At 40.8% G+C, this 27431-nt stretch overlaps 1 protein-coding gene across 1 annotated transcript in view; it reads right to left on the minus strand.

Annotated features, from left to right (window-relative positions):
- Positions 1 to 27431, minus strand: part of myt1lb (myelin transcription factor 1-like, b) — a 195659-nt gene that overhangs the window by 60601 nt on the left and 107627 nt on the right. Inside the window, exons 6-8 of the mRNA XM_063006723.1 lie at positions 23155 to 23606; positions 14334 to 15431; positions 4618 to 4752 (exon numbers count right to left, since the gene is read on the minus strand). Coding sequence (XP_062862793.1) covers positions 4618 to 4752; positions 14334 to 15431; positions 23155 to 23606 — 1685 coding nt within the window. The remainder of the gene's footprint in view (positions 1 to 4617; positions 4753 to 14333; positions 15432 to 23154; positions 23607 to 27431) is intronic.

The raw sequence follows: 27431 nt of genomic DNA on the forward strand, positions 1-27431 counted from the left end.
TGTCATGAAGTACTGAAACACCTAGTTGATTTGTATTGGTCTTAGAAAAGCAATAAACAGTCAAATTACTTTCTTCCAACTGGCAGAGACAAACCAATTGGATAGATTCTATCTCACAGGTTTAGGGTTATAATAAATAGCTGCATACTCTTGGGTTTTCTGTGGTGCCCCTGTGAGCTGAAAGGTGACCTGTTGTGTGCATGGGGAGCTATCGACAGGTCGCGCCTAAAAATGCATTATGCGCAACGTAGCAGGTGCTGAGACTCTCCGCCTCATCAATGTGCTCGATAATCTGAGCAGAGAGCACAACACAGTACCTCACCATGCCACAACCTTCACTGACTTTACCTCATACACACAAACACAATTTGGATCTTTTTAGGAAAAAAAGATCTTGCTATGATGCTTAGATCAGGTTGCTATACTTTATACTTTCTTTATAGTATTTTTTAGCATACTTTCCTCATTTAAGTGAAGAACTGGTTCCTTCATGCTATCTATCTGCAAGTGCTAAAAATAACCATTTTAAACTCATTTAAGGTTTAATTAGACAAAGAATGGTTCTTCTGGGCTAATGAATTGCTGTTTGCAGTGTTCTACTGTTTTGTTGTCATTATAACAACTAGACTTTTCCATGATGGAAAAAAAAGCCTTTGTCTAGTCCATCTGTAGCTAAACTATATAGGTGAAGCGTAAGGTCATCTCAGGTTCCCCTGACGCGCCATGAACTTCCCCGCTGAGACTGCTCGAATTACACCTCTTGACATCTGGACACTTTATAGGCAAATCTTTTATGTTAACTAAATTTCTGGGCTGTCATTAAAGCTGTCAGTTCATTTGATAGCCGTCTGGGTCATTTGCTAGCATAACGGGAGATCCTGTGTGCGGTTTAATGAATCGTGTAAAAGATGCTTTATAGGGAGATTTGCACAAGGTGAATGTGAGCAGTGAGCGATCGCTACGCTTGCTGTTTATTGTCTGTATAAAAGCAGATGTGAGCGAGACAGCTGTAATATTACAGATTATTCAACTGGATATAATTACAGTGTATAACAAAAGTGAGTACACCCCTCACATTTCTGCAGATATTTAAGTATATCTTTTCATGGGACAACACTGACAAAATGACACTTTGACACAATGAAAAGTAGTCTGTGTGCTGCTTATATAACAGTGTAAATTTATTCTTCCCTCAAAATAACTCAATATACAGCCATTAATGTCTAAACCACTGGCAACAAAAGTGAGTACACCCCTAAGAGACTACACCCCTAAATGTCCAAATTGAGCACTGCTTGTCATTTTCCCTCCAAAATGTCATGTGATTTGTTAGTGTTACTAGGTCTCAGGTGTGCATAGGGAGCAGCTGTGTTCAATTTAGTAGTACAGCTCTCACACTCTCTCATACTGGTCACTGAAAGTTCCAACATGGCACCTCATGGCAAAGAACTCTCTGAGGATCTTAAAAGACGAATTGTTGCGCTACATGAAGATGGCCAAGGCTACAAGAAGATTGCCAACACCCTGAAAGTGAGCTGCAGCACAGTGGCCAAGATCATCCAGCGTTTTAAAAGAGCAGGGTCCACTCAGAAAAGACCTCGCGTTGGTCGTCCAAAGAAGCTGAGTGCACGTGCTCAGCGTCACATCCAACTGCTGTCTTTGAAAGATAGGCGCAGGAGTGCTGTCAGCATTGCTGCAGAGATTGAAAAGGTGGGGGGTCAGCCTGTCAGTGCTCAGACCATACGCCGCACACTACATCAAATTGGTCTGCATGGCTGTCACCCCAGAAGGAAGCCTCTTCTGAAGTCTCTACACAAGAAAGCCCGCAAACAGTTTGCTGAAGACATGTCAACAAAGGACATGGATTACTGGAACCATGTCCTATGGTCTGATGAGACCAAGATTAATTTGTTTGGTTCAGATGGTCTCGAGCATGTGTGGCGGCAATCAGGTGAGGAGTACAAAGATAAGTGTGTCATGCCTACAGTCAAGCATGGTGGTGGGAATGCCATGGTCTGGGGCTGCATGAGTGCAGCAGGTGTTGGGGAGTTACATTTCATTGAGGGACACATGAACTCCAATATGTACTGTGAAATACTGAAGCAGAGCATGATCCCCTCCCTCCGGAAACTGGGTCGCAGGGCAGTGTTCCAGCATGATAATGACCCCAGACACACCTCTAAGACGACCACTGCTTTATTGAAGAGGCTGAGGGTAAAGGTGATGGACTGACCAAGCATGTCTCCAGACCTAAACCCAATAGAACATCTTTGGGGCATCCTCAAGCGACCAGCAGAGGAGCGCAAAGTCTCGAATATCCGCCAGCTCCGTGATGTCGTCATGGAGGAGTGGAAAAGCATTCCAGTGGCAACCTGTGAAGCTCTGGTAAACTCCATGCCCAGGAGAGTTAAGGCAGTTCTGGGAAATAATGGTGGCCACACAAAATATTGACACTTCAGGAACTTTCACTAAGGGGTGTACTCACTTTTGTTGCCGGTGGTTTAGACATTAATGGCTGTATATTGAGTTATTTTGAGGGAAGAATAAATTTACACTGTTATATAAGCTGCACACAGACTACTTTTCATTGTGTCAAAGTGTCATTTTGTCAGTGTTGTCCCATGAAAAGATATACTTAAATATCTGCAGAAATGTGAGGGGTGTACTCACTTTTGTGATACACTGTAAGCAAATAAAACCAATATAGCAAGCTTATTAAAAAGCATGAGAAATACAGCGTACATTTAAACAATAAATCATCTTATGGAATAAAAATTTAAAGTAATGGTGGGTCTGGCACTACCTCAAACCACAGGGCACAAACCAAGAATATCAGCAAACACATAAAAACAAGCCCAACCTATATTTTTTTAAACATTTATACTTAATATTAGGGCATAGAAAAATATGAAAAGAAGAATATTAGTGTAAAATGACCTTAATTTGAGGCACAACAGAAAAGCATTAACCATATAATCAGGAGTTTGCTAGATTTCAATTTAAAAGAGAGCAAGTGAGCAAAACTATTCAATCCGGGTGAGGAAGATGTTGTTCCATCGTACCGAATAATTGTTGTTAGCAATCCATGCTTAAGCCTGTTGATCTGCCCAATGACACTTTATGAAATTGACTGCTTACATGTGTCTTAATATATTAATCTCCAGCAATCAGGCCACTCTGATCAGGGCTGAAGTGCCTAAAAGCCTACTTCAAAATGACTTGACACAGGGAAAGCACAGACAGAATGCAAATTATGTACTGCATTTAGTGCATCATACACTCATTATCATGCATTTACACCTACTCACAGAACAGCCAAAGTAAACCCAGTCAGACATTACTGGGACAACATAATCTCCACATGGAAAGTAAATAGAAGCAAGGACCAAACTGTGGTCATCAAGTCCCCGAAGCTGTGTGGCACCATTAATACCTACTGCGCCACTACACATACATGTATTACAAACACCAAATCATTGTTGGGCTCTTTTATTACAAAGCCTTTATATTTATCTAAAATAGTGATAAATGCACAAAAAAGTCATTATGAAAAAAAAAAAATACACACTGATCAGCCATAACATTAAAACCCTAGTTTCTACCACCACAGAGCAGATATTATTTAGGTGGTGGATGATTCTCAGCACTGCACTGACAATAGCATGATGGTGGTGTGTTAGTGTGTGTTGTGCTGGTATGGGCTGGAGGAGTTTTAAAATACCGTGTCCACTCACTGTCCACTCTATTAGACACTCCTACCTAGTTGGTCCACCTTGTAGAAGTAAAGTCAGACATTGGTTGGTGGACTATTCTCAGTCCAGCAGTAACAGTGAGGTGTTTAAAAACTCCAGCAGCGCTGCTGTGTCTTATCCACTCATACCAGCACAACACACATTAACACACCACCACCATGTCAGTGTTACTGCAGTGCTGAGAATGATCCACCACCCAAATAATACCTACTCTTTAGTGGTCCTGGGAGAGTCCTAACCATTAAAGAACAGCATTAAAGGGTAACAAAGCATGTAGAGAAACAGATGGACTACAGTCAGTAATTGTAGAACTACAAAGTGCTTCTATATGGTAAGTGGAGCTGATAAAATAGACAGTGAGTGTAGAAACAAGGAGGTGGTTTTAATGTTATGCTTGATCAGTGTATAGATAGATAGTATTGAATCAAATGCATTTGGGACGCTTGTCCTTTAGGACCATTTGGTAAGAAAAATGCAGGGAAATTCATTTTTATTTGCATTTGTTAAGCAAGCAATATATAGAATATAGGCTCTAACAACTCTGTGCATTTTGTCAATTAACATGTAAATACTTTACTCAATAATATTTAAGCAGTGATATAAGTACAGGGAATGAATCTTAAGTCTGCAAGCTTGCTTCATGCTAAATGCACACCATGCCACTTACAAAAAATGGTCCTGATCTTTAAAAAAACAATGAAAGAAAAGCTCATGCTCATCTCTGCCCAGAACAAAGGACTCACACACACTGGTACATTCACAGTGAGAGCAAACAAGCAGGACAGCAGCAATTACACAGAGGCATGCCAGCAAGCAGAGAGAATAAGTGTGTGTGTATGTGTGTGTGTGTGTTAAGGGTTCTTACTTTCTGGAGGAACTCTGTCCTTATGCGGGCACCCAGACAGGCTTCGATGGTGAGGGTACAAACCAGTCACGTGACCAGTGCCATCGCAGCCTGGTGTTGGGCACCGACTTTCTTTCTTCTCCGACCGTGAGGAATCTGTGCATGTAAACACACACACGAAAATGTATAAGTGAGTGTAAATGGGCACTTTTATAAATAATGGAATATTTTGCCTAATAATTAACATGTAATCCCGGCATCAGGTTGCAGGAATACGTGGCGAACACACAGTTACACATTATATGGTGTTTCATCGACTGGCGCACTAGGACACTGGCCTGTCACCAATATAAAAGACCAGTGATAACTCAGTGGTTGAGGTAATGGACTAGTAATCAGAAGGTTGTCGGTTAAAGCCCCACCACTGCCAGGTTGCCCTCAAATTACAATGCATTAAATCCAACATGCTTCTGTGTCAAAGAACCATAGAATAGAATGGAATGACTTTATTTGTCATATGTACATATACGTGTGTACAGTACAATGAAATTCTTTTTCCAAACATCCCAGCTTGTTTGGAAGCTGGGGTTAAAATCACAGGGTCAGCCATTGTATGGCGCCCCTGGATCAGACAGGGTTAAGGGCCTCACTCAATGGCCCAAGAGGGCAGAGCTGGGATTCAAACTCTCAATCTTTCAATTGATTACATTTCAATTATTAATTAAACATGTAATCTTGGCATCAGGTTGCAGGAACACATGTGGCGAACACACAGTTACACACTATATGGTGTTTCATCGACTGGCGCACTAGGACACTGGCCTGTCACCAATATAAAAGGGCAGGGCAGTGATAATTCAGTGGCAGTGGTTGAGGTACTGGACTAGTAATCAGAAGGTTGCTGGTTCAAGCCCCACCACTGCCAGGTTGCCACTGTTGGGCCCCTGAGCAAGGCCCTTAACCCTCAATTGCTCAAAATTGTGTTCAGTCATAATTGTAAGTCACTTTGGATAAAAGCGTCTGCTAAATGCCAAAATGTAAATAAAAAAAGTGGGCCAGGTCTTTCTGCATCCTGAGTCAATTACTGTTCAGAAAATTCATAAAAGTGAAAAATACATCATCTGGGGTGGTCAAAAACTGCTGCTGTGTATTAAAAAACAAAACCAAACACTGTAGAATATAATATATAAAAAATAAATAACTACAAAAGCCCTTACCATGAGTCTATATGGCTCTCCACTAAGCAACAGAAAACTACTGCCTAACATCAGTGCTCATCTGGCAAAAAAGTCACCTAAATTTTTATTTATACCAAATCTATTAGTATAATGTCCAATGGACTGACAAATCAAAATTGCTGTTTTTTTTGGTCAGTTAAAAATATACTGTAAAATGAATTTACACTTTCATGTTACATTCATGACAGGACAGCTAGTTACAGGTTACACATAATTAATCAGGTCCAGTTTAATGTCAAACACCGTAACAGGCAATCTCCAATTCACCTAACTTACATGTCTTTGGATTGTGGGAGAAAACCACAGAAACTCCACACAGAACGGACCTGGACCACTCCACTTGGGAATCAAACCTTTTTGTTGTGAGGTGACAGCACAAAGGTCCTGATAGTTTGATAATATGATGATATTCCTTCTACTGCAATAATGCTGTTGTTAAAAGAATGAGAAATTCAACTGTCTATTAGAAATTTTTAAGGGAGCATGTAAGGTCATCTGCCTGTGAGCTGAACGTGTGTTGGAATTGTGTTAACACTTTTAAAAAACAATGCAAGTTTACATGTAAATGACTGATCCCCCCACATACACAAAGTTTGGTTCTGTTCCTCTTATCGAGATGTTGTATCTCATTTAGTTCACAGCAGAGTGGACTACATTTTTTCACAGTGACTATTTCCAGTTGTTAAGTCATAAAACATTTTACAAGGTCATATGGTTGTTAGACAACTTTCTCCCTTTGAGTAATACTATGTTTTGTTTGATGTCCTGAAATCTTACAGTTTGACAAGCAGAAAAATAAGCACTTTTTTAACCACAGTTTTAACAGTATATAAAGTAGACTTAGTATGGACTTCTGTAAAAGTAGGATTGGAACAGAATGAGCCAGACAGATATACAGAGATAAATTAGGGTTGGCTGAAACACTGAGAGACTGCTGATTAATATTTTAAGCTCAGTGTAATGTAATAACCACCATCCCAAGTCTTCTGTATCAAAATCAGACCAGTCAGTGGGAACAAACTACAAAAGGAAAAAAAAAAAGAGTAGACGCTGACAGAGCAAGCCAGAGTGATACAGAAAATCAATACAATGAGCAGAAAAGATTTCAAATCCCAAACAAGGCTCAGATACAAATAAAATGAAACTGCAACTTGGACATAATTTTAAATAAAAAAGTACAAAGAAAATATATTTATTGTCTTATCATCTTATTGTCTTTTTTTTTTTTTAATATACACACATTCCGTAATGGTTGTCTGCATGTTTCAAAAAAGTAGATAGAAGAAGAAATGCTATTAATTATTAGAAATGTTGAGAAAGTCTTGAATTTTTTTAAATGTATTTTCTTTATGCATTTTCTTCCCTTTTTCTCCCTTTTAGCACGTCCAATTGCCCAATTGCATCATGCTTCCTCTCCACCAATGCCGATCCCTGCTCTGATTGAGGAGAACAAAGCTAACCCACGCCCCCTCCGACACGTGGGCAGCATGCCGTATGCATCTTATCACCTACACTTTAACGAGTGCAGTGCAGCTTAGCTGCGTGTATGGAGGGACACACCCTGAGAGCACTCTTTTTCTCATCTCTGTGCAGGTGCCATCAATCAGCCAGCAGAGGTCGTAATTGCACCAGTCATGAGAGAGAGACCCCATCCGGCTTAGTCCCACCCATATGAACAACAGGCCAATCATTGTTCATGTGGCCGCTCAGCCTCAGCCGGCAAGGCAGAGCTGAGATTCAATACAATGTATTTGAAAGTCTTGAAATTTTTAACTGGTATAATCAAATAAAATATTATTTTATGAGCAAGCATGTGACAAGTCTCATCAACCAAAATAATCAGTGTATAATTCAACAGTTTAAGAACAATATTTTTAAGAACAAGAATTTAATATATTCTACCCTCTACAGTCCATAATACTGTATTATCAATAGATTTAGAGCTTTAGGAGAAATCTCTGCATGTAAAGGGCACAATTAAAAACAACTACTAAGTCTGCCCATGACCTTTGATCTTTCAAATGATAAAGCATTAAATCCAACATGCTCCCATGTCAAAGAACAATATAATACAATGGAATGCCTTTATTTTTCATACACCGATCAGCCATAACATTAAAACCACCTCCTTGTTTCTACACAATTTTATCAGCTCCACTTACCATATAGAAGCACTGTGTAGTTCTACAATTACTGACTGTAGTTCATCTGTTTCTCTGCATGCTTTGTTAGCCCCCTTTCATGCTGTTCTTCAATGGTCAGGACTCTTCCAGGACCACTACAGAGTAGGTATTATTTGGGTGGTGGATCATTCTCAGCACTGCAGTGACACTGACATGGTGGTGTTATGTTAGTGTGTGTTGTGCTGGTATGAGTGGATAAGACACAGCAGCACTGATGGAGTTTTTAAACACCTTACTGTCCCTGTTGGACTGAGAATAGTCGACCAACCAAAAATATATCCAGCCAACAGCGCCCCGTAGGCAGCGTCCTGTGGCCACTGATGAAGGTCTAGATGACCAACTCAAACAGCAGCAATAGATGAGCGATCTTCTCTGACTTTACATCTACAAGGTGGACCAACTAGGTAGGAGTGTAGAGTGGACAGTGAGTGGACATGGTATTTAAAAACTCCAGCAGTGTTGCTGTGCCTGATCCACTTATACCAGCACAACACACACTAACACATCACCACCATGTCATTGTCACTGCAGTGCTGAGAATGATCCACCACCTAAATAATACCTACTGTGTGGTGGTCCTGTCGGGGTCCTGATCATTGAAGAACGGTAAAAGTAATTGTAGAACTACAAAGTGATTCTATATGGTAAGTGGAGCTGAGAAACAGGACTAAGCTAAGTGTAGAAACCAGGAAGTGGCTTTAATGTTAAGGCTGGTCAGTGTATACACATATACATGTGTACAGTACAATACAATTCTTTTTCTGCATATCCCATTTTGTTTGGAAGCTGGGGTCAGAGCGCAAAGTAAGCCATTGTGGTGCCGCTGGAGCAGACAGGGTTAAGGGTCTTGCTCAAGAGCCCAACAGAGCAGAGCTTGGATTCAAACTCCTTACCTTTCAATTGATAGCCAAATGCTCTACCCACTAGGCTACCCTTTAGGTCAAACTGCTGTCAACAACTAAAGCAAATTAAGACTGTATATGCACAATGTATATTATATTATTATATACATTATTATTTTGTACTGTATATTACAATATACAATGGTGCTTGCAGGCAAGGTTCATAAAAACATGGTATAACAAGTTAGGTGTAAAGAAACTACTGGCCTGCACAGCTCCCTGACCTTAATCCCACTGAGCACTTGAATGAGACGTCTAACAATCTCCTAGTCAGACAGGAGACACATACGTATGTACATACTTATATTGTTATACACGTACAGACTTACACTTTTATATAGAGACATTTCATCATCCTACTGCACAGCTTGGCATTTTTTACAGCAGAAGAGGAATGGAGGAGTGTGATATGCATTAGAAAGCTATGGGTATCGACTGTGGCTCGAGACAGACCATGCTTTGCATAGCAAATGGCCCCCATTACCATAGCATCTGGGGATAATTAATGTGCAGTCAGTGGTCCCGTCGTTCGTTATCGGTCATACTGATACTGTTCAATTTTCATCTCCGCTTCATGCCTTTTTTAAGGAGGAACTCCCTCCATAACTGTCAGCCCAGCACACTTTTATAAAACATTATGGTAACCGGTCAGGCTGCAGCCACCACTATCTTTGCCAGGGGAGAGATGTTATCATGACGTAATGGCCACTCATCCCTCATTATTCGGACATTATTCAGAGTCTGCCTAGTACGTGTCCTTCGGTGCTGGCTGTCAGAGTCTTGTCTTCCTATCTCATCAGGACCGAGCAGCAAATAAACGTTAATCTGTACAGCTGTGATCAACCATCTACTTTATGTCAGGGTATAAAATGGGTGATAACAGGAATTATTAATTTGGCGTACTAATCACAAATAGGCAATTATCTGCTTGTAAGTGCCAGCATGATACTGCCATGGTTTAGGGCAAGCCTTAATTGAGCTTTTATTTTCACTGATGAAAATAAGATTCAAACATAATAATAAAGATTTTCATTTTAGGGCATTTCCAGCATAGGCATAATAATTACACATAGAGGTTTATCAGTTATAAAGATGTGCAATAATTACACAATTTAAATTAGGGCTGTCGTTATTTGCGTTAATAAAGGTGTTAAAATTTTAATTGCAATTAAAAAATTAATCTAGAATAAAACTTTTAATCAAATGATGTTTCATTGGGCTATATTTGTGCCTCTTTAAACATACGTCACTGCGGTAATTTGCGCTGCTTTAACACAGCAACATTTAAAAACTCCAGCAGCACTGCTGTGTCTGATCCACTCATACCAGCACAACACACACGAACACACCACCACCATGTCAGTGTCACTGCAGTGCTGAGAATGATCCACCACCTAAATAATACTGTTACTAATCTTGTGGGGGTCCTGATCATTGAAGAACAGGGTGAAAGCAGGCTAACAAAGCATGCAGAGAAACAGATGGACTACAGCCAGTAATTGTAGAACTTCAAAGTGCTTCTATATGGTAAGTGGAGCTGATAAAATGGACAGTGAGTGTAGAAACAAGGAGGTGGTCATAATGTTATGCCTGATCGGTGTACAATCATTAACCATCACACTCATTTATTCAGTCACACGTAAGGGCAATCCTGGCTGCCAGTGCATCTGCATGCTTTTGGCAGGATGAAGGAGACTGGATACCCCAAAGAAAATCCACACAGACAGTGTGGGCATGCCAAACTCCTACAGAGAGTGACTGGAGGCAAAGATGGAAGCCAGCCCATTACGCTTAACCCTAACATGTCCCTATTAGACTAAATTCCATCCAAAGAACAAAAATCTATTTAGTCTTACCAAAAATGCAGCACAGTCTAGTTTGGTGTACAATATTTTTACAACACACGCAGTACTCTTTACCAGCATTATAGTTACAGTACATGTCCTACTAGAGCTGCACTCCGGTTTATAAATAGGTAGCTGGAATGCAGCCTGCATCCTGGGAAAGAGAACTGCTGTCCTCTCGGCTCGTCCCATTATTTATGCCTGACAACCCAGACTCTGATGTAACCGTTCTGGCCTATTTCAACAACATAAGCTATTGCTGCCTGTACTACAGGGATGGTCAGGTTCAAACTGGCCAAGAATCAGTCAGGGATCACAGTGGTTACCTTCACAAGTACATCATTGATAGAACTGATCTTGTATTTATAGTACTGTTCATTTACTGTCTGTTTTACCACAGCTTTATTTTATTTAAAGTTGCAGTGGGTATGACTCACTGGGCGAAAGGTAGGAAACACCCGGGTCAGGTTGCCAGTCCATCACAGGGCAAACACACTTACACATATACTTTCACAACTAGGGCATTTTGAATCTTCAATTAACCTGATCTATGGACTGTGGAAGGAAACCAGAGAGCCTGGAAGAAACCCACACAGTCATGGGGAGAACATGCAAACTCACTCACTTTTTTAACTGCTTATCCAGTTAGGGTCGCGGGGGTGGGGGGTAGTGTGCTGGAGCCTACCCCGGCTTTTTAATGGGCGCAAGGCACACAGTAACACCCTGGATGGGGCACCAGTTCATCGCAGGGCAGACACATATACACACACCCATTCATCTATAGAGCAATTCAGTGTCTCCAATTAACCTAATTGCATGTTTTTGGACTGTGGGAGGAAACCCACGCAGACACAGGGAGAACATGCAAACTCCGGACAGAAAGGACCTGGACCGCCCCGTCTGGGGATCGAACCCAGGACGTTCTTGCTGTGAGGCGACAGTGCTACCCACCGAGCCACCGTGAACATGCAAACTCCAAACAAAAAGGACCTGGGCTGCGCCACCTGGGAATCAAACCCACTGACATGCCTATTATTATTATTATTATTATTATTATTATTATTATTGTTATTTTGTTTTACATTTATGCATTTAATAAATGTTTTTCATCAAAAATGACAACTAAGATACAACACAAGCATATAAGGGTTAAAAAACACACTGGTGAAACCTTTAAATGGCTGAATCTCATTACATAGACTGTTTTTGGGTCAAATTATTCATCATTTAAAATAAGGGCTTCCAGCAAGGCTAGAGCCAATCACATCCAGCAGGAAATACATTATGAGACCTTGCCTTTACAGTTTAGCTCTATATTACCTTAGTGACATAGATATTATGTATGTCTCGACAAGAGCCCTCAGATCAGCCCACAGGAACATGCTGGCCAAACTCTGCATAGAAGTAAAAAACGGCCTTGTCCCATCACATCCCTAATCTTTGGAACTTCCTTCTCAATGACGTAATGGCTCTGAATGATCTTAGGATATTTATGAATAGGGTTAAGCTGAGATGGGGACACACACACATTGACTTCAGACTCGACTCATGACTCACAAAAAAATGACTCAAACAACAAGAGTCCCTAGCTTCAGCATGTGTTAACATTAGTTACGTGTGACAAGTTCACTTCATTTGAACATTTTCGTTACCTTTGGATTGGATTCTCACTTAAAATGGTGGAATAGCCTACATAGTGCACTTCACAGGAACAACTGGGGTGAATGGAACGCTCCTACAGAATTGACCGCTTTCTGAACCAATCAAACCCTCCGATTTTAATTTTTAGTAAGAAATGTGGTTTTTGCATTTATTCAGTTTGTGTCACACAGATGATGTGTTAATGAAACGCTTAATTGGCTTTCTAACGAGTTCGTGTTTTACTTCACATATGAGAAAAGCTTGGAAGTTGTTAATTATAAGCACATTTACAAAATAATAGATTATATTCCTAATGGGACAACACACAGTTATAAATTTAATAGCATCTGGAAGAACATAAGCTTAGGTAAGCAGTGGTTATGATTTTTTTTTTGCTGTGTTTTGGATTTTGGCCGCTGTGCCATGATTTATTGCGCGCTTTAGTTTTGCAATGAAAACAAAACGTATCAGTTTAAGCTTTTAACTGGTACCTTCTTGTTACGGAAATTACATTCATTTGCACAATGACTAGGAAAGTAAAGGCACTAAGTAAAACGGCAAAATGCAGTTGCTAATTTCTTGTTGTTTTTTATCTGAACGTACATATTATTTATTTCTATGCTACATTTCCAATATATGTTGTGTGTATATTATATTGACTTTGTGACTTGACTCTGACTCTAGTCTAAAGACTTGTGACATGACTCAGACTCGTATTTTGTGACTTGTGAACATCTCTGTGGTTAAGACCCAGCTGTGTTAGATTAGCTTTTAATTAATGTTTTATTTCTTAACATGTGGACCTGCACAGATTTTCCTTCTTTTTTTTTTGACGTTTTACTGCTTTTAATGTTGCATTTGCACTTTTAAATGTTTTATTTTATTCTTTATTTAAATTGCTTATTTCTGAAATTTTATTTTATTGCAGTTCTTTGTAATTAGTGAGACTTTGTTTAAAAAAGTGGTACATAAATAAAGCTTGTTAATATTATTATTAATATTATTATTAATATTATTATTTATAATAACAATAAACATGATAATAAAAATCATAATTATAATAATAATCATAGTTATAATAAACATAATTATAATAATAATAATAAAAAAAAAAAAAAAAAAAAAAAAAAAAAAAATAATAATAATAATAATAAAAATCACAATAATATTAAAAATAATAATAATAATAATAATAATAATAATACTAAATGTAATAATAATACTAAATGTAATAATAATAAACACTATAATAATAATAATAATAATAATAATCATAATAATAATGCCACAGAACCTGAAACTTTCAGGCTGGCTGCTATGCTAATGATAAAGTGCTGCTAGCCTCTGTAATATATGCCAACGTCAGCTACATTCTAAAATGTTTGCATAATACTAAGTAAACTGTTTTAAATTGAACATGGTAAATAAAATTCTTACAGTAAAAAATACAAATAAATAAATAAACCCTTTCACCCTGGCTTGCTATGCTAATGCTATGCAGTGTTATAGTGCAACAGTGGCAGCTTGAATGGTAAATGAGTAGTATAGTAGCCTAAATAGTGAATTACCGCTTCCAATCTGCTGTAACTAATACAGTATAATAACATAATAAATTATAGATAGAGTAATAAATTTTACTTGGGGTACACCGGCCTGGTCTTTTAAATGATACAACATATAGCATAATCTGTACGTGCATTTTCACAACATACTTCATACCCTACTTTATTTATTTCACCTGTTATCCATTACTTACTAGGAAACAACTATATGGATAATTTGGCTATAATATGTCAAGAACAGCCTCCTAATTTATTAAGTCTCAATAATTTAGGAGTTTGACTAACCAAGCATGGGCAAAGCTTTTTCTAACATGTGAAAAGACAGCAAAACACGTTTTTATTGGTAATGGGTATCATGCGCACTCACCTTTAGGGTAGTAGGGCTTCTTGAGACCCTCGTGATGCAGTCTAGCTTTGCGCTCCTCTGCACAGCTAAGCCTTAGTCCATGATGTTCCTCATGAAGATGCAGTCTTTCTTTCCTGACTGCCTCAGATGCCATCTTGTCCCTCATAGCTTTGGCTCTCTCTGACTCCAGTGCTATAGCTTTCTCCAGCAGCGACAAGTTACCCTTGGTCATATCAAAGCCATCCTCTGAGCGGTCTGAGGTGATAGACCTGGTGTCCTCATCTCGGTACATGTCATACTCCCTGGCACAGCTGGACAGAGCTCTGGAACGAGGGCTGAGCTGCTCTTCTAGCTTCATTAGATTTACCATGTCTGAGTAGTTCCGCTCCAGGATCCGATGCTCCTCTTGGTTATGTTGCTGCAGGCAGTCTCCGTAGACTTCCTGGTGCAGTATGGTGTCTAGGTGCCCCTCCTGGATGTTGTTCATGCGTTCTGCTGGCTTTGTTTCACTTAATTTGCGTGCCAGGTCAAAGCACTGGTTGCGGAGACACTCCAAGCTGCTCAGGCATACCTCCTCATCACTTTCCTCAACCAGCTGACCATTACTGGTAGACCTGCTTTGTGCACAACTGCTACTATTCCCATTGCACCCATACCCATCAACACCATTCATGTTGCAACAGTTCTCATTTTTGACCCCATCCTCATGATAGGAATTTTCCTCTAGATTATCAGAGATCACAGCTCCATGACCCTGGGCCAGCAGCTTCAGAGAGTCCACAGTTTCCTTTACTACATCACTGTCCACATCCAGACTCAGCTCACCCTTTTTAGAGCCGTCCTCACCTTCTTCTTCGTCATATTCTTCCTCGTCATCTTCATAGTCCTCCTCTTCCTCTTCTTCCTCCTCTTCATCTTCCTCCTCAGCACTGTGTGAGGAGTTACTGTTCATCTCAGACTCCGTCATGGCCCGATAGGCAGCATCCTCAGCAATCTTACCTAGGTTGAGCAAAGACTTGGCCACCAGCTCATCATAGTTGTCATATTCGTCATTGTTGTTGTCGTCCTTTTCCACCACAGGGCTTGTTTTGGTGTAGCCCCCATTCATGTGATAGCCATCTAAAAAAATAAAGAACCAAATTAGAAATCATTTTATTAATTTATTTATTTTTAGCTGGTTGAATTGATTAGTGAGACATGTGAAATATGTTCATTTCAAACTCATTATAGGGGTGGGGGGGGGGGTATTCGGAGCATGTCTAAATGTTGGTATCCCCCTATATGGCCTTGGTACACAGGTGGCTTGTAAACAGGGTTGCCAGGTAGTTACAACAATTTTGGAATTCAGTTTAGTTAACAGGAGTGATCTAAACAAACTTGGATGTAAACTGGTATTTAACTGAAAGTATGTAAAGTAGAGTGGCACGTGGTGAACTTTTGATGTGAGTTCTTGTGATCATGTACCAAAATGTAGTTAAAAGCCCTTAAAAGTATTAGATAAAAAATAAACACCATAAAAATGGTTTTGGACCATGGTATTTGGAATTTGGATGTCGTGTCCACAAACTTACAGTAGCCATACAGTGTATATTATTGTCCTATCACACAATAACACAAAACCCATTAACCGTTAGCAAGAGACAGAGTTAGATGTGTGGCCAAATGTGGCTATAACAGCCTCTGCTCTTCTAGGAAGACTTTCCACAAGATTTTGCAGTGTTTCTGTGAAAATGTCTTGCAGTCGGCATCATAATACATTGTGAAGGTGTTTTGTGGGGTTGAAAGTCAAGGCTCTGTGCAAATCATTGAGATGCTTCCACTCTACAAACCCTGTCTTAGTGGACCTTACTTTATGCATAGGGTAAAGTCATGATGGAACAGGAAAGGACATTCCCCAAACTGATGAAAAGAAAGTACTTATATATTCTTGTTTATGCATTTTCTCTCCTTTTTCTTTCTTTTTAGCGCATCCAGTTGCCAGATTGCGTCATGCTTCCTCTCCACCAATGCCGATCCCTGCTCTGATTAAGGAGAACGAAGCTAACCCACACCCCCTCCGACACATGGGCAGCAACCGTATGCATTTTGTCACCCACACTTTGACGAGTGCAATGCGGATCAGCACTGTGTACGGAGACACACACCCTAGCAGCACTCTTTTCCCGTCTCAGTGCAGGCGCCATCAATCAGCCAGCAGAGGTCGTAATTGCATTAGTTATGAGAGAGTCCCTATCCGGCTTTAAATATCCCACCCCTATCTAAACAACAGGACAGGCCAAACGTCGTTCATGTGGCTGCTCGGCCTAGCCGGCAGGCAGAGCTGAGACTCAATACAATGTATTCCAGATCCCAGCTCTGGTTCCAGCATGTGTTTTTACCACTGCGCCACCTGAGCGGCCAAGTTAAAAGTATGTAATGAATTATATTTTTATACATGATTTAAACACTCCTTCGCAATGGATGTGGCCGAAACACTTACAATATAATAAATCAGTAGGGGTGTCCACATACTTTTGGCCATGTAGTGTAGCTTTAAAGGATTTACACTGTGAACATCTGAGATACACAGCTGAACAGACACTGGGACAAATCAGGTATCAAAATGTGCTCCGAGAACGGTTTTACAAGATCAGCGTAGAATTCGGTGTGTACCATGCCATTTGCAAAGCAGTGGGGTATAAAGGAATAATGCCGGGCATCAAAATGTATCATAAGAGCCGGAGACACCTGGTGGAAATGGTCTAGGTTAAACGCGGCATGGAAAAGCAATTTGAAGAGCAATCGAGGTATACAAAGGAGCGTGGGAAGTGAAACAGATTGAATGGGAAGGAGGCAGAGTGACGCCGAATTGGACGGATTAGCGATGCTACAATGTGCCCGCCACTGAAAAGGATAACAATGACACTTCGGGTACAGCTGAGAGATTGGAATCTTTTATCATTTTGTCATGTTTTTCTTTTACATGCACTATTTCAGACTTCTTGATACTAAAAGAGTAATTTAGCATCATAAAAAAATGGCAGTAAGTTCTTTCTTTTGAAGATGTAAGAGCAGTTAGGTGACAAATTAAATAATTAAATAATTTTACTAGCACAGGGTGGCATGGTGGTTCGATTAGTAGCACTGTCACCTCACAGCAAGAAGGTCCTGGGTTTGATTCCCAGGTGGAGAGGTTCGGGTCCTCTCTGTGTGGAGTCTGCATGTTCTCCCAGTGTCTGTGTGGGTTTCTTCCAGGTGCTCCGGTTTCCTCCCACAGTCCAAAAACATGCAGTCAGGTTAATTGAAGATGCTTAAGTTCTTCTACATGTGAGTGCGTGTGTTTGCCCTGTGATGGACTGGCAACCTATCCGTGGTGTTTCCTGCATTTCGCCCAGTGAATCGGACCCATCAAGACCCTGAATAGGATAAAGTGGTGGTAAAACAGTCAATTAATTAATTTGTTTTATTAGCCCCATTTGGGCCAACCATATACACTGATCAGCCATAACATTAAAACCACCTCCTTGTTTTTACACTCACTGTCCATTTTATCAGCTCCACTTACCATATAGAAGCACTTCTAGTTCTACAATTACTGACTGTAGTCCATCTGTTTCTCTGCATGCTTTGTTAGCCCCCTTTCATGCTGTTCTTTAATGGTCAGGACTCTCTCAGGACCACTACAGAGCAGGTATTATTTAGGTGGTGGATGATCCTCAGCACTGCACTGACACTGACATGGTGGTGGTGTGTTAGTGTGTGTTGTGTTGGTATGAGTGGATAAGACACAGTAGCGAGAAATTCACTGCTGGACAGAGAATAGTCCACCAACCAAAAATATATCCAGCCAACAGCACCCCGTGGGCAGCGTCCTGTGACCACTGATGAAGGTTTAGAAGATGACCAACTCAAACAGCAGCAATAGATGAGCGATCATTTCTGACTCCAACTAGGTAGGAGTGTCTAAAAGAGTGGACAGTGAGTGGACACGGTATTTAAAAACTCCAGCAGCGCTGCTGTGTCTGATCCACTCATACCAGCACAACACACACAAACACACCACCACCATGTCAGTGTCACTGCAGTGCTGAGAATCATCCACCACCTAAATAATACATGCTCTGTGGACTATGGACTACAGTCAGTAATTGTAGAACTACAAAGTGCTTTTATATGGTAAGTGGAGCTGATAAAATGGACAGTGAGTGTAGAAACAAGGTTGTTTTAATGTTATGGCTGATTGGTGTATATAGTGAATGTTTGAATGTGTTCCCTTTTTGAATCATTCCATTTTGGATATACTCGCTTTCCCTGTGCAATTTCTCCTCTACTGGTTGCATGACACACCTTCTCCTCCTCCACCTCCTTCAGGCAACCTGCTATAACTTTATGTCAGCCAGCACGTACAGAGGAGCACACTTCTCTTTCCTTATTCCTCTGCCACTCATGACGGTGCCTCAACTAGACAGTAGAACACGCCGTCACTTAGGAGGTGATTCCCTTAACAGCCCTCCCTTCCTAAAGCATCAAAACACCAAATAAGGGAATATCTTTTTGGGAAAACATGTTGGAAGAGCTGTGTTCTAGTTCTGCAGCACAGTTGCTCAGAATTTAAGCCAATTCATGTTCTATGCCAAGGAACATTAAAATGATTAGGGCGCCCAGTTGGCACAGTGGGATATTCCACTAGCACACCAGCGCAGAGATTCTGAACTCCTCGGTTTGAAACTCGGCTTTGCCACCGGTCGGCTGGGCGTCATCTAGCGAGCATAATTGGCAGTGCCTGCAGCAGACATGATTTTGCTAGGGCGGGATGACCGGACTATGTGGGTGGGGTGACCGGACTATGTGGGTGGGGTCTTCAAAACGCTGTGTAAGGACCCTGATTGGCAGATAGCGAGGCGCCTGTGCAGAATGCATGGGCGAAAAAGGGTTCCGCTAAGGGCTGCACCCGGGTCGGAGGAGGCGTGAGCAGCAATATACCCACCTTGACTGCAATCAGGGATCCCCCAGCAGCAGAAGACAAATTGACTACTCTAAATTGGGAGAAAATGCATAAATAAAATAGAATATATATATATATATATATATATATATATATATATATATATATATATATATATATATATATAATAAATAGAATATATATATATATATATATCATTTGTTATTCTTAGTGTTTATTCATCAACACAAAGACAACAGTGTTTGTAAGGAACCTCCAAAAATTATAAAGCTTTAAAGCAAATTATGTAAGAAGCGCCATTCATAATTACACTTAAAGGCAATGTCAGATCTGATTGGGCACTGGGTGGAGGGAGGTTATGCGCTGCCCAGTGTGGTGCCTAAAGTGTCTGGGAAAGATGAGACACATTATTCATGTAATCGAATTGCAGCCGAGTGCTAGAAAGCTCATCCGCTCATAGAGACCTTCAGACTTTATGATCGATCATGAGGTCATAGCATTCAGCAGTCATATTTTCATTCATATATTCAGGGTTGGTAACCTGTCCTGTGAATACTGGGCAGCAGGAAGAAATAACATTTAGACAATGCCAGTCTAATTCAGGGGATCAAGTATTTAATTACATCACATATTTTATTAATTAATTTATTCAATCATTTATGCTCATTTATATCTAGGACAATTTACATTACCAAACAGACCCTGACTTTTGATAAAGAGTACGCAGGGGATATAAACACATGCCCATCTCCACACAGACAGTACATTTTTAGCATGTATCAGCACTTACAATTGGGGCCAAATACAACTCAAGCATCTGAGGGTTAGGAACTTTGCTTAGTACCAAGTACACATTACACACTGACAGCAACCAAAGGCCTGGATGAGGCTAAGTTTTCTGGAGCTGTGCAGCACCTAGGTGGACCATCTAGGTAGGAGTGTCTAATAGAGTGGACAGTGAGTGAACATGGTAGTATTTAAACTTCAGCAGCACTGCTGTGTCTGATCCACTCATACCAGCACAACACACACTAAAACACCACCACCATGTCAGTGTCACTGCAGTGCTGAGAATCATCCACCACCTAAATAATACCTGCTCTGTAGTGGTCCTGGGAGAGTCCTGGCCATTGAAGAACAGCAGGAAAGGGGGCTAACAAAGCATGCAAAGAAACAGATGGACTACAGTCAGTAATTGTAGAACTACAAAGTGCTTCTATATGGTAAGTGGAGCTGATAAAATGGACAGTGAGTGTAGAAACAAGGAGGTGTATATCCTTGACCAATACATGCACAAATGTTATGGAATAGGCATTACCATGCACATTTTTGGGGGATCGTCTTAATGTTTTGGCTCTTCGGTGTATAATCTATATGTGGTATACATCCAGTCATTGCATACATTTTTCTTATGGTGAGAGACCGTAAACTCCAGAGCTCAACAGCACAAATAGAATCAATCCTGGATTCCTCAAAGATAATCAGCATTACTGAGAGGTTTCCACAGGTCGTAAACAACCAGTAAGCCTTAAAACCAGAAAAAGGCTTTCCACGGCTTATAACTTTTAGTTTGCTAAAATGTACTTGAAATCCTTCAGAGATCTGAGACAAAGTCTTCTGCACAGATGAAAGGAAGCTTAACCCGTACCAGACTGATAGGAAGAGAGAAGTGAGGAGGGAAAAAATAGCTACTTATGAGCATACCGTCATCTGTGAAACATGACAGCATGGAAAAAGATTAATTATTCATCTGACAGCAGGAACAAGATGAGCTTTAACTTTATGGAAGCATTTTAACTACTCAGATCCAACCGACACCTTTGGAGTCAATGGGAATCACGTAACCTTGCAGCAGGACAATCACCTGAGACATGCTGCTAGAGGTTTTCATTTCACAAAGCTGAACTGATTTTGCCTGGCCAGGCTGATTAATGATTAGCATGTTAGTTATTAAAAGCAGAAGTGAAGATAAAATCCATAGAAACAAAGATACATGGAAAATGGATACATTAGTGGATTAGCAAAGTTAATATAACATATACACTGATCAGCCATAACATAAAACCACCTCATTGTTTCTACACTAACTGACAATTCTATCAGCTCCACTTACCATATAGAAGCACTTTGTAGTTCTACAATTACTGACTGTAGTCTATCTATTTCTTTACATACTTTTTTTAGCCTGCTTTCATCCTGTTTATCAATGGTCAGGACCCTCACAGGACCACCACAGAGCAGGTATTATTTAGGTGGTGGATCATTCTCAGCACTGCACTGACACTGACATGGTGGTGGTGTGTTAGTGTGTGTTGTGCTGGTATGATCCACCACCTAAATAATACCAGACACAGCAGCACTGCTGGAGTTTTTAAATACCGCATCCACTCACTGTCCACTCTATTAGACACTCCTACCTAGTTGGTCCATCTTGCTGCTGTTTGAGTTGGTCATCTTCTAGACCTCCATCAGTGGTCACAGGATGCTGCCCATGGGGTGCTGTTGGCTGGATATTTTTGGTTGGTGGACTATTCCCAGTCCAGCAGTGACAGTGAGGTGTTTAAAAACTCCATCAGCTCCATCAGCACAACACACACTAACACACCACCACCATGTCAGTGTCACTGCAGTGCTGAGAATGATCCACCACCCAAATAATACCTGCTCTGTAGTGGTCCTGGGAGAATCCTGGCCATTGAAGAACAGCAGGAAAGGGGGCTAACAAAGCATGCAAAGAAACAGATGGACTACAGTCAGTAATTGTAGAACAACAAAGTGCTTCTGTATGGTAAGTGGAGCTGATAATAGTGAATTCCTTTTGTGCTTTATGATTAAAATTCAACTAAGCTTAGACATAGGCTCACATTCTCATGTACACACCAGCTTTACACTGACAAGGTATAACATTATGACCACAGACAGGTGAAGTGAATAACACTGATTATCTCTTCATCATTGCACCTGTTAGTGGGTGGGATATAATAGGCAGCAAGTGAACATTTTATCCTCAAAGTTAATGTGTTAGAAGCAGGAAAAATAGACAAGCATAAGGATTTAAGCGAGTTTGACAAGGAATAATTGTGATGGCTAGATGACTGGGTCATAGCATCTCTAAAACTGCAGCTCTTGTGGGGTGTTCTCGGTCTGCAGTGGTCAGTATCCATCAAAAGTGGTCCAAGGAAGTGACAGTGGTAAACGGCCGAAGGTTCATGATGCATGTGGGGAGCGAAGGCTGGCCCAACAGACGAGCTACTGTAGCTCAAACTGCTGAATAAGTTAATGCTGGTTCTGATAGAAAGGTGTCAGAATACACAGCGCATCACAGTTGCAGGGCTGATCACAGTTCCAGTATAAGGTCAATTCTTACTACAATAAAATTATTGTCTGGTTGTCTGTGTGGGATGAGTCTCTTCCTGTGCACACTCCAGTTTTGCTTGGCTTCTTCTCTCAGACTTGCAAATGACCCTGAAGTAGAACATCTGAGCACCAAGGTTTCTTTAAGATCTCTTGATGTTCTAACAGGTTCATAATATGTATGTGTGAAAGGGATTATTTTTTTTTTTTTACTTAAAAGCAAGCTTTTTATAGCTGACGGAGGAAGAAAACTAATGACTCAGGTTTTGAAAGCTTTACCTTGGAAAAATCTGACAACTATAAAGGTGTCAACTGCACACATTATGTTTCTGATTTTAATAAGCTGTTAACAAATTGGACTGCACCTTTCTTGCATAGCTATTGACATGTATTATGTAAAGTGTCAGATTTTTGGAATGTGGCCATAAAAATATAGACTAATTACTGGTAGACAAAAATGTCACCCTTGGAAGAAGATCCTGAACTTGTGTTTCAATGCCATTAGGACTGATGAAAAGAGAAAAAAAAAAATCATACGCTCACCTTGATTCTGACTATGCTGCTGTTCTTCTTCCTCCTCTTCCTCCTCATCTTGTTCCTCTTCATCCTCATCTTCTTCATCCTCTTCCTCTCTTTCATCACCCTCCTCTTCTACAACTTCATCATCTTCCTGCTCCACATCTTCCTCTTCTCCATTCTCTACCTCACCCTCGTCTTGTTCTACTTGTTCCTCATTGTCCGTATACTCCTCTTCCACCTCGTCCTCACCCTCGGCATCTCCTTCCTCCTCCACCTCATCCTCCTCATCCTCCACCCCCTCCTCTCCAGCGTCTTCCTCTTCCTCCTCCTCTTTTTCAACCACCATCTCAGTCTCATAGCTGTCCTCCATGTCTTGCTGTTCTGTGTGTGAGTGATAGGCCTTCTTCTTGGCCACGGGCTCTAGGGGCGGCCTGTCTTGCGTTCTCCTCTTCTTGGCCAGAGGGCAGCCGTACACACTGCATGGGGAGAGATAAGAGAGAGCCAATTAAAGAGCTGGCCTGCTTCGATTCACTCATCTCCCCCGGTCTCAACACAGCATGTAATTCAGGCCTGTGATAGGCTATTTTTAGAAAGAGCCAAAATTCTGCAGTGTACGCTCCTTCATTCAAAACTGATGTAGAGTTGTTGTGTCCTTAAAGGGATCCACCACAGTTTTAACATCTCAAATAAGTTCACTTAAAATCACATCTTAATTAAGGGGATTTTTTGCCTCTTTTTACTGCCCAAATTTCCCTGTGCGACTCTGCCAGATTCAAGAAACTCTCACTGGCCATAGAGGTTTCTCAGATAAGAGTAAAGCTGCTGGCTTCAACTTTAAACCAGCCAGCAATGGATTCTCAAAAAAGGCCCAACACATACAGATGGCCACGCTATTCTTGCTGTGTTCCTCCGCCACTTGTGCCAGCAGACTGTAGCAGTCACTTGTCCTGGCAATGACACTGATTTCCTACCCTTTAATAATATAATAGTTTAAATGATATGTGTAATAATATGAATTTAATCTTGGCAGTGGTAGGACATAGCACCCCCTTTTTACCCTGTTTTTCCTCTTGATTTAGTGGTTAACAATGTCCATCCAATTACACAACAGATATTAACCTGATGTTGGTATAACACATGGTGATGAAAAGAGGAAGTTAGTTTCCATTCCAAACTGCTGCTTATGCAACGGTATAATGCCACTAAAACCTTAGGGGGAACTGACTTCTTTATACGTAAGGTCTGTCCAAAAACCTAGTGAGCTCTCTACATAGACGTATTTGACATCATCCTCCTGAGAAGAAGGCATGTCTAAATTCTTAGATAACTTAAAATGCTGCCTACTGAGGTGCCTTGATTCTGATAAAGTGGGATTTTTCGCAATAAGCGACTTGCATTGCTCTTCCAATTGAGTAATCCTGTCGCTATGGTCCGAAGCTGCGGCTTCCAGAGCTTTAATACTCCCAGAGTGAGCATCCAGCTTCTGTTTAATGAAATCTTGCTGTCGCTTGTGCCAACACCCTGACCAGACTGTAGCAGTCACTTGTCCTGGCAATGATGCTGATTTCCTACCCTTTAATAAAATAATAATATAAATTATACAATAATCCAATTACACAATAATCCAATTACACAACAGATATTAACCTGATAGACTGTTGGTTTAACACAGGGTGATGAAAAGAGGAAGTTAGTTTCCATTTCAAACTGTTACTTACTGAAACTTTAGAGTGCCCCCAAAAACCTCGAGGGGAACTGACTCTGTTCTTTATACATAAGGTCTGTCCGAGAAACATAGTGAGCTCTCTACATAGACGTATTTTACGTCATCCTTCCAAGAAGAAAGCATGTCTAAATTCTTAGATGACTTAAAATGCTGCCTACTGAGGTGCCTTGATTCTGATAATGTGGAATTTTTCGCAATAAGCGACTTGCATTGCTCTTCCAATTGAGTGATCCTGTCGCTATGGTCCGAAGCTGCGGCTTCCAGAGCTTTAATACTCCCAGAGTGAGCATCCAGCTTCTGTTTAATGGAACCTTGCTGCCGCTTGTGCCAACTCCCCAACCAGACTGTAGCAGTCACTTAACCTGGCAATGATGCTCATTTCCTACCCTTTAATAAAATAATAATAGAAATTATATGTACGTATAATATTATTAATTAAATCTTGGCAGTGGTGGGCTAGCATGTTAGACTGCCGCACCACCTATGAGCCCCCCCTTCCCATTTACCCTGTTTTTCCTCTTGATTTAGTGGTTAACAATTTCCATCCAATTACACAACAGATTATTAACCTGACAGACTGTTGGTCTAACACATAGTGATGAAAAGAAGAAGTTAGTTTCCATTCCAAACTGTTGCTTATGCAACTTCAGAGTGCCCCCAAAAACCTAGAGGGGAACATGTCTAAATTCTTAGATGACTTTAAATGCTGCCTACAGAGGTGCCTTAATTCTGATAATGTGGAATTTTTCGCAATAAGCGACTTGCATTGCTCTTCCAATTGAGTGATCCTGTCGCTATGGTCCGAAGCTGCGGCTTCCAGAGCTTTAATACTCCCAGAGTGAGCATCCAGTGTCAGTTTAATTTAGAGTGCCCCCAAAAACTTCGAGGGGAACTGACTCTGTTCTTTATACATAAGGTCTGTCCGAAAAACATAGTGAGCTCTCTACATAGACGTATTTTACGTCATCCTCCCAAGAAGAAGGCATGTCTAAATTCTTAGATGACTTAAAATGCTGCCTACTGAGGTGCCTTGATTCTGATAATTTGGAATTTTTCGCAATAAGCGACTTGCATTGCTCTTCCAATTGAGTGATCCTGTCGCTATGGTCCGGAGCTGCGGCTTCCGGGAGGCTTGAAAAGCATAAAATTTGGTGTAAAAACTAGAACTTGGCATTCACTCCCAGTAACATTGAAAAGGGAGAAATTATGGAAATACTATCTGCTGCAAACTGCAAAGTTTTAGTACATTAAACATAATGGGTGTGTTTGAAAACCTAGTGAGCTGCCTCGCTGTCTTACTGCCTACATAGGCAGTTGCCTAAGTAGAGAGGATTCTAATAAGTCATCGACTTATAAGGCAGGTTTTTTCTAATGCAGTACTTAGACAGCGATAACATGGGGTTTTGCTTACTAAGCTAACACAGTTAGCATCATGCCATTTAAACCAATAGGATGAGGTGGCACAATGCGCTAGCATGTTAACTAACATTTCCCTCTGTGTACCGAAAACCGCTACCGCTCAGGTGGCGCAGTGGTAAAAAACACATGCTGGAACCAGAGCTGGGATCTCGAATACATCGTATCAAATCTCAGCTCTGCCTGCCAGCTAGGCTGAGCGGCCACATGAACAACGATTGGCCTGTTGTTCAGATATGGGCGGGATCTTTCATGACTGGTGCAATTGCGACCTCTGCTGGCTGATTGATGCCGCCTGCAGAGATGAGAAAAGAGTGCTCTCAGGGTGTGTCTCTCCGTACACAACTCTGAGCTGGACTGCACTCGTCAAAGTGTTGGTGATAAGATGCATACGGCTGCTGCCCACGTGTTGGAGGGGGTGTGGGATAGCTTTGTTAGTTATTTTTCTGTCAGAAAAGTTGTGCCACACTGAATGCTGGGATTGCGTTTGCCGCTAAGGCAGCATCGGATGCTCCCTCGTTCTTGAGCCAAAATAGCATTAAAATGTTAAGATACCTTACTAGTAAGCATACTAAGGCATCTAGGATTTCGAACAGCCTTTCTTCTCGGGAACACACGTAGGACGACGTAAAATCCTGTCCATGTAGAGAGCTCCCTAGGTTTTCGAACACACCCTAGATGAAACAAGATGCTTTTTCAATACTCTTACTCTATGAGAATGTGAATAGCATGGATGTGCCATACACTTGATGCATTTATTTAGTGCTAAGTGCCAGTCTTATATGTAAAATTCAAGTCTTTTTGCATTAACCATGTCTAAAAACAGATGAAAAGGCTTATTACATCTAGCACTGCGGTGCTGCAGTAAAGATCCAAGAAGCAGCTGGAAGATTATTGCATGATTAATTGCATCTTACACCCAGGGCTAAAATATATTCTATAGAGCTACCTGGCAGACGAAGTCAATGCTCTAATCTGATAATCTGTGTATTGAGTCAGAGCGGTGGTTGAAGATTAATCTATTTCACTGCCTGAACCACAGGGAGTCAGTAATGACCCATTTCTCAGAGCTGCACAACACCCTTGCTGTACAGGCAGGCGACTTCAGTAGAATATGACAAAAATGCTGGGCACGTAAGAGCCATTCAACTATGAAATG

Source organism: Trichomycterus rosablanca, chromosome 13 (genome assembly GCF_030014385.1).
Source record: "Trichomycterus rosablanca isolate fTriRos1 chromosome 13, fTriRos1.hap1, whole genome shotgun sequence".
Taxonomy (NCBI): Eukaryota; Metazoa; Chordata; class Actinopteri; order Siluriformes; family Trichomycteridae; genus Trichomycterus; species Trichomycterus rosablanca.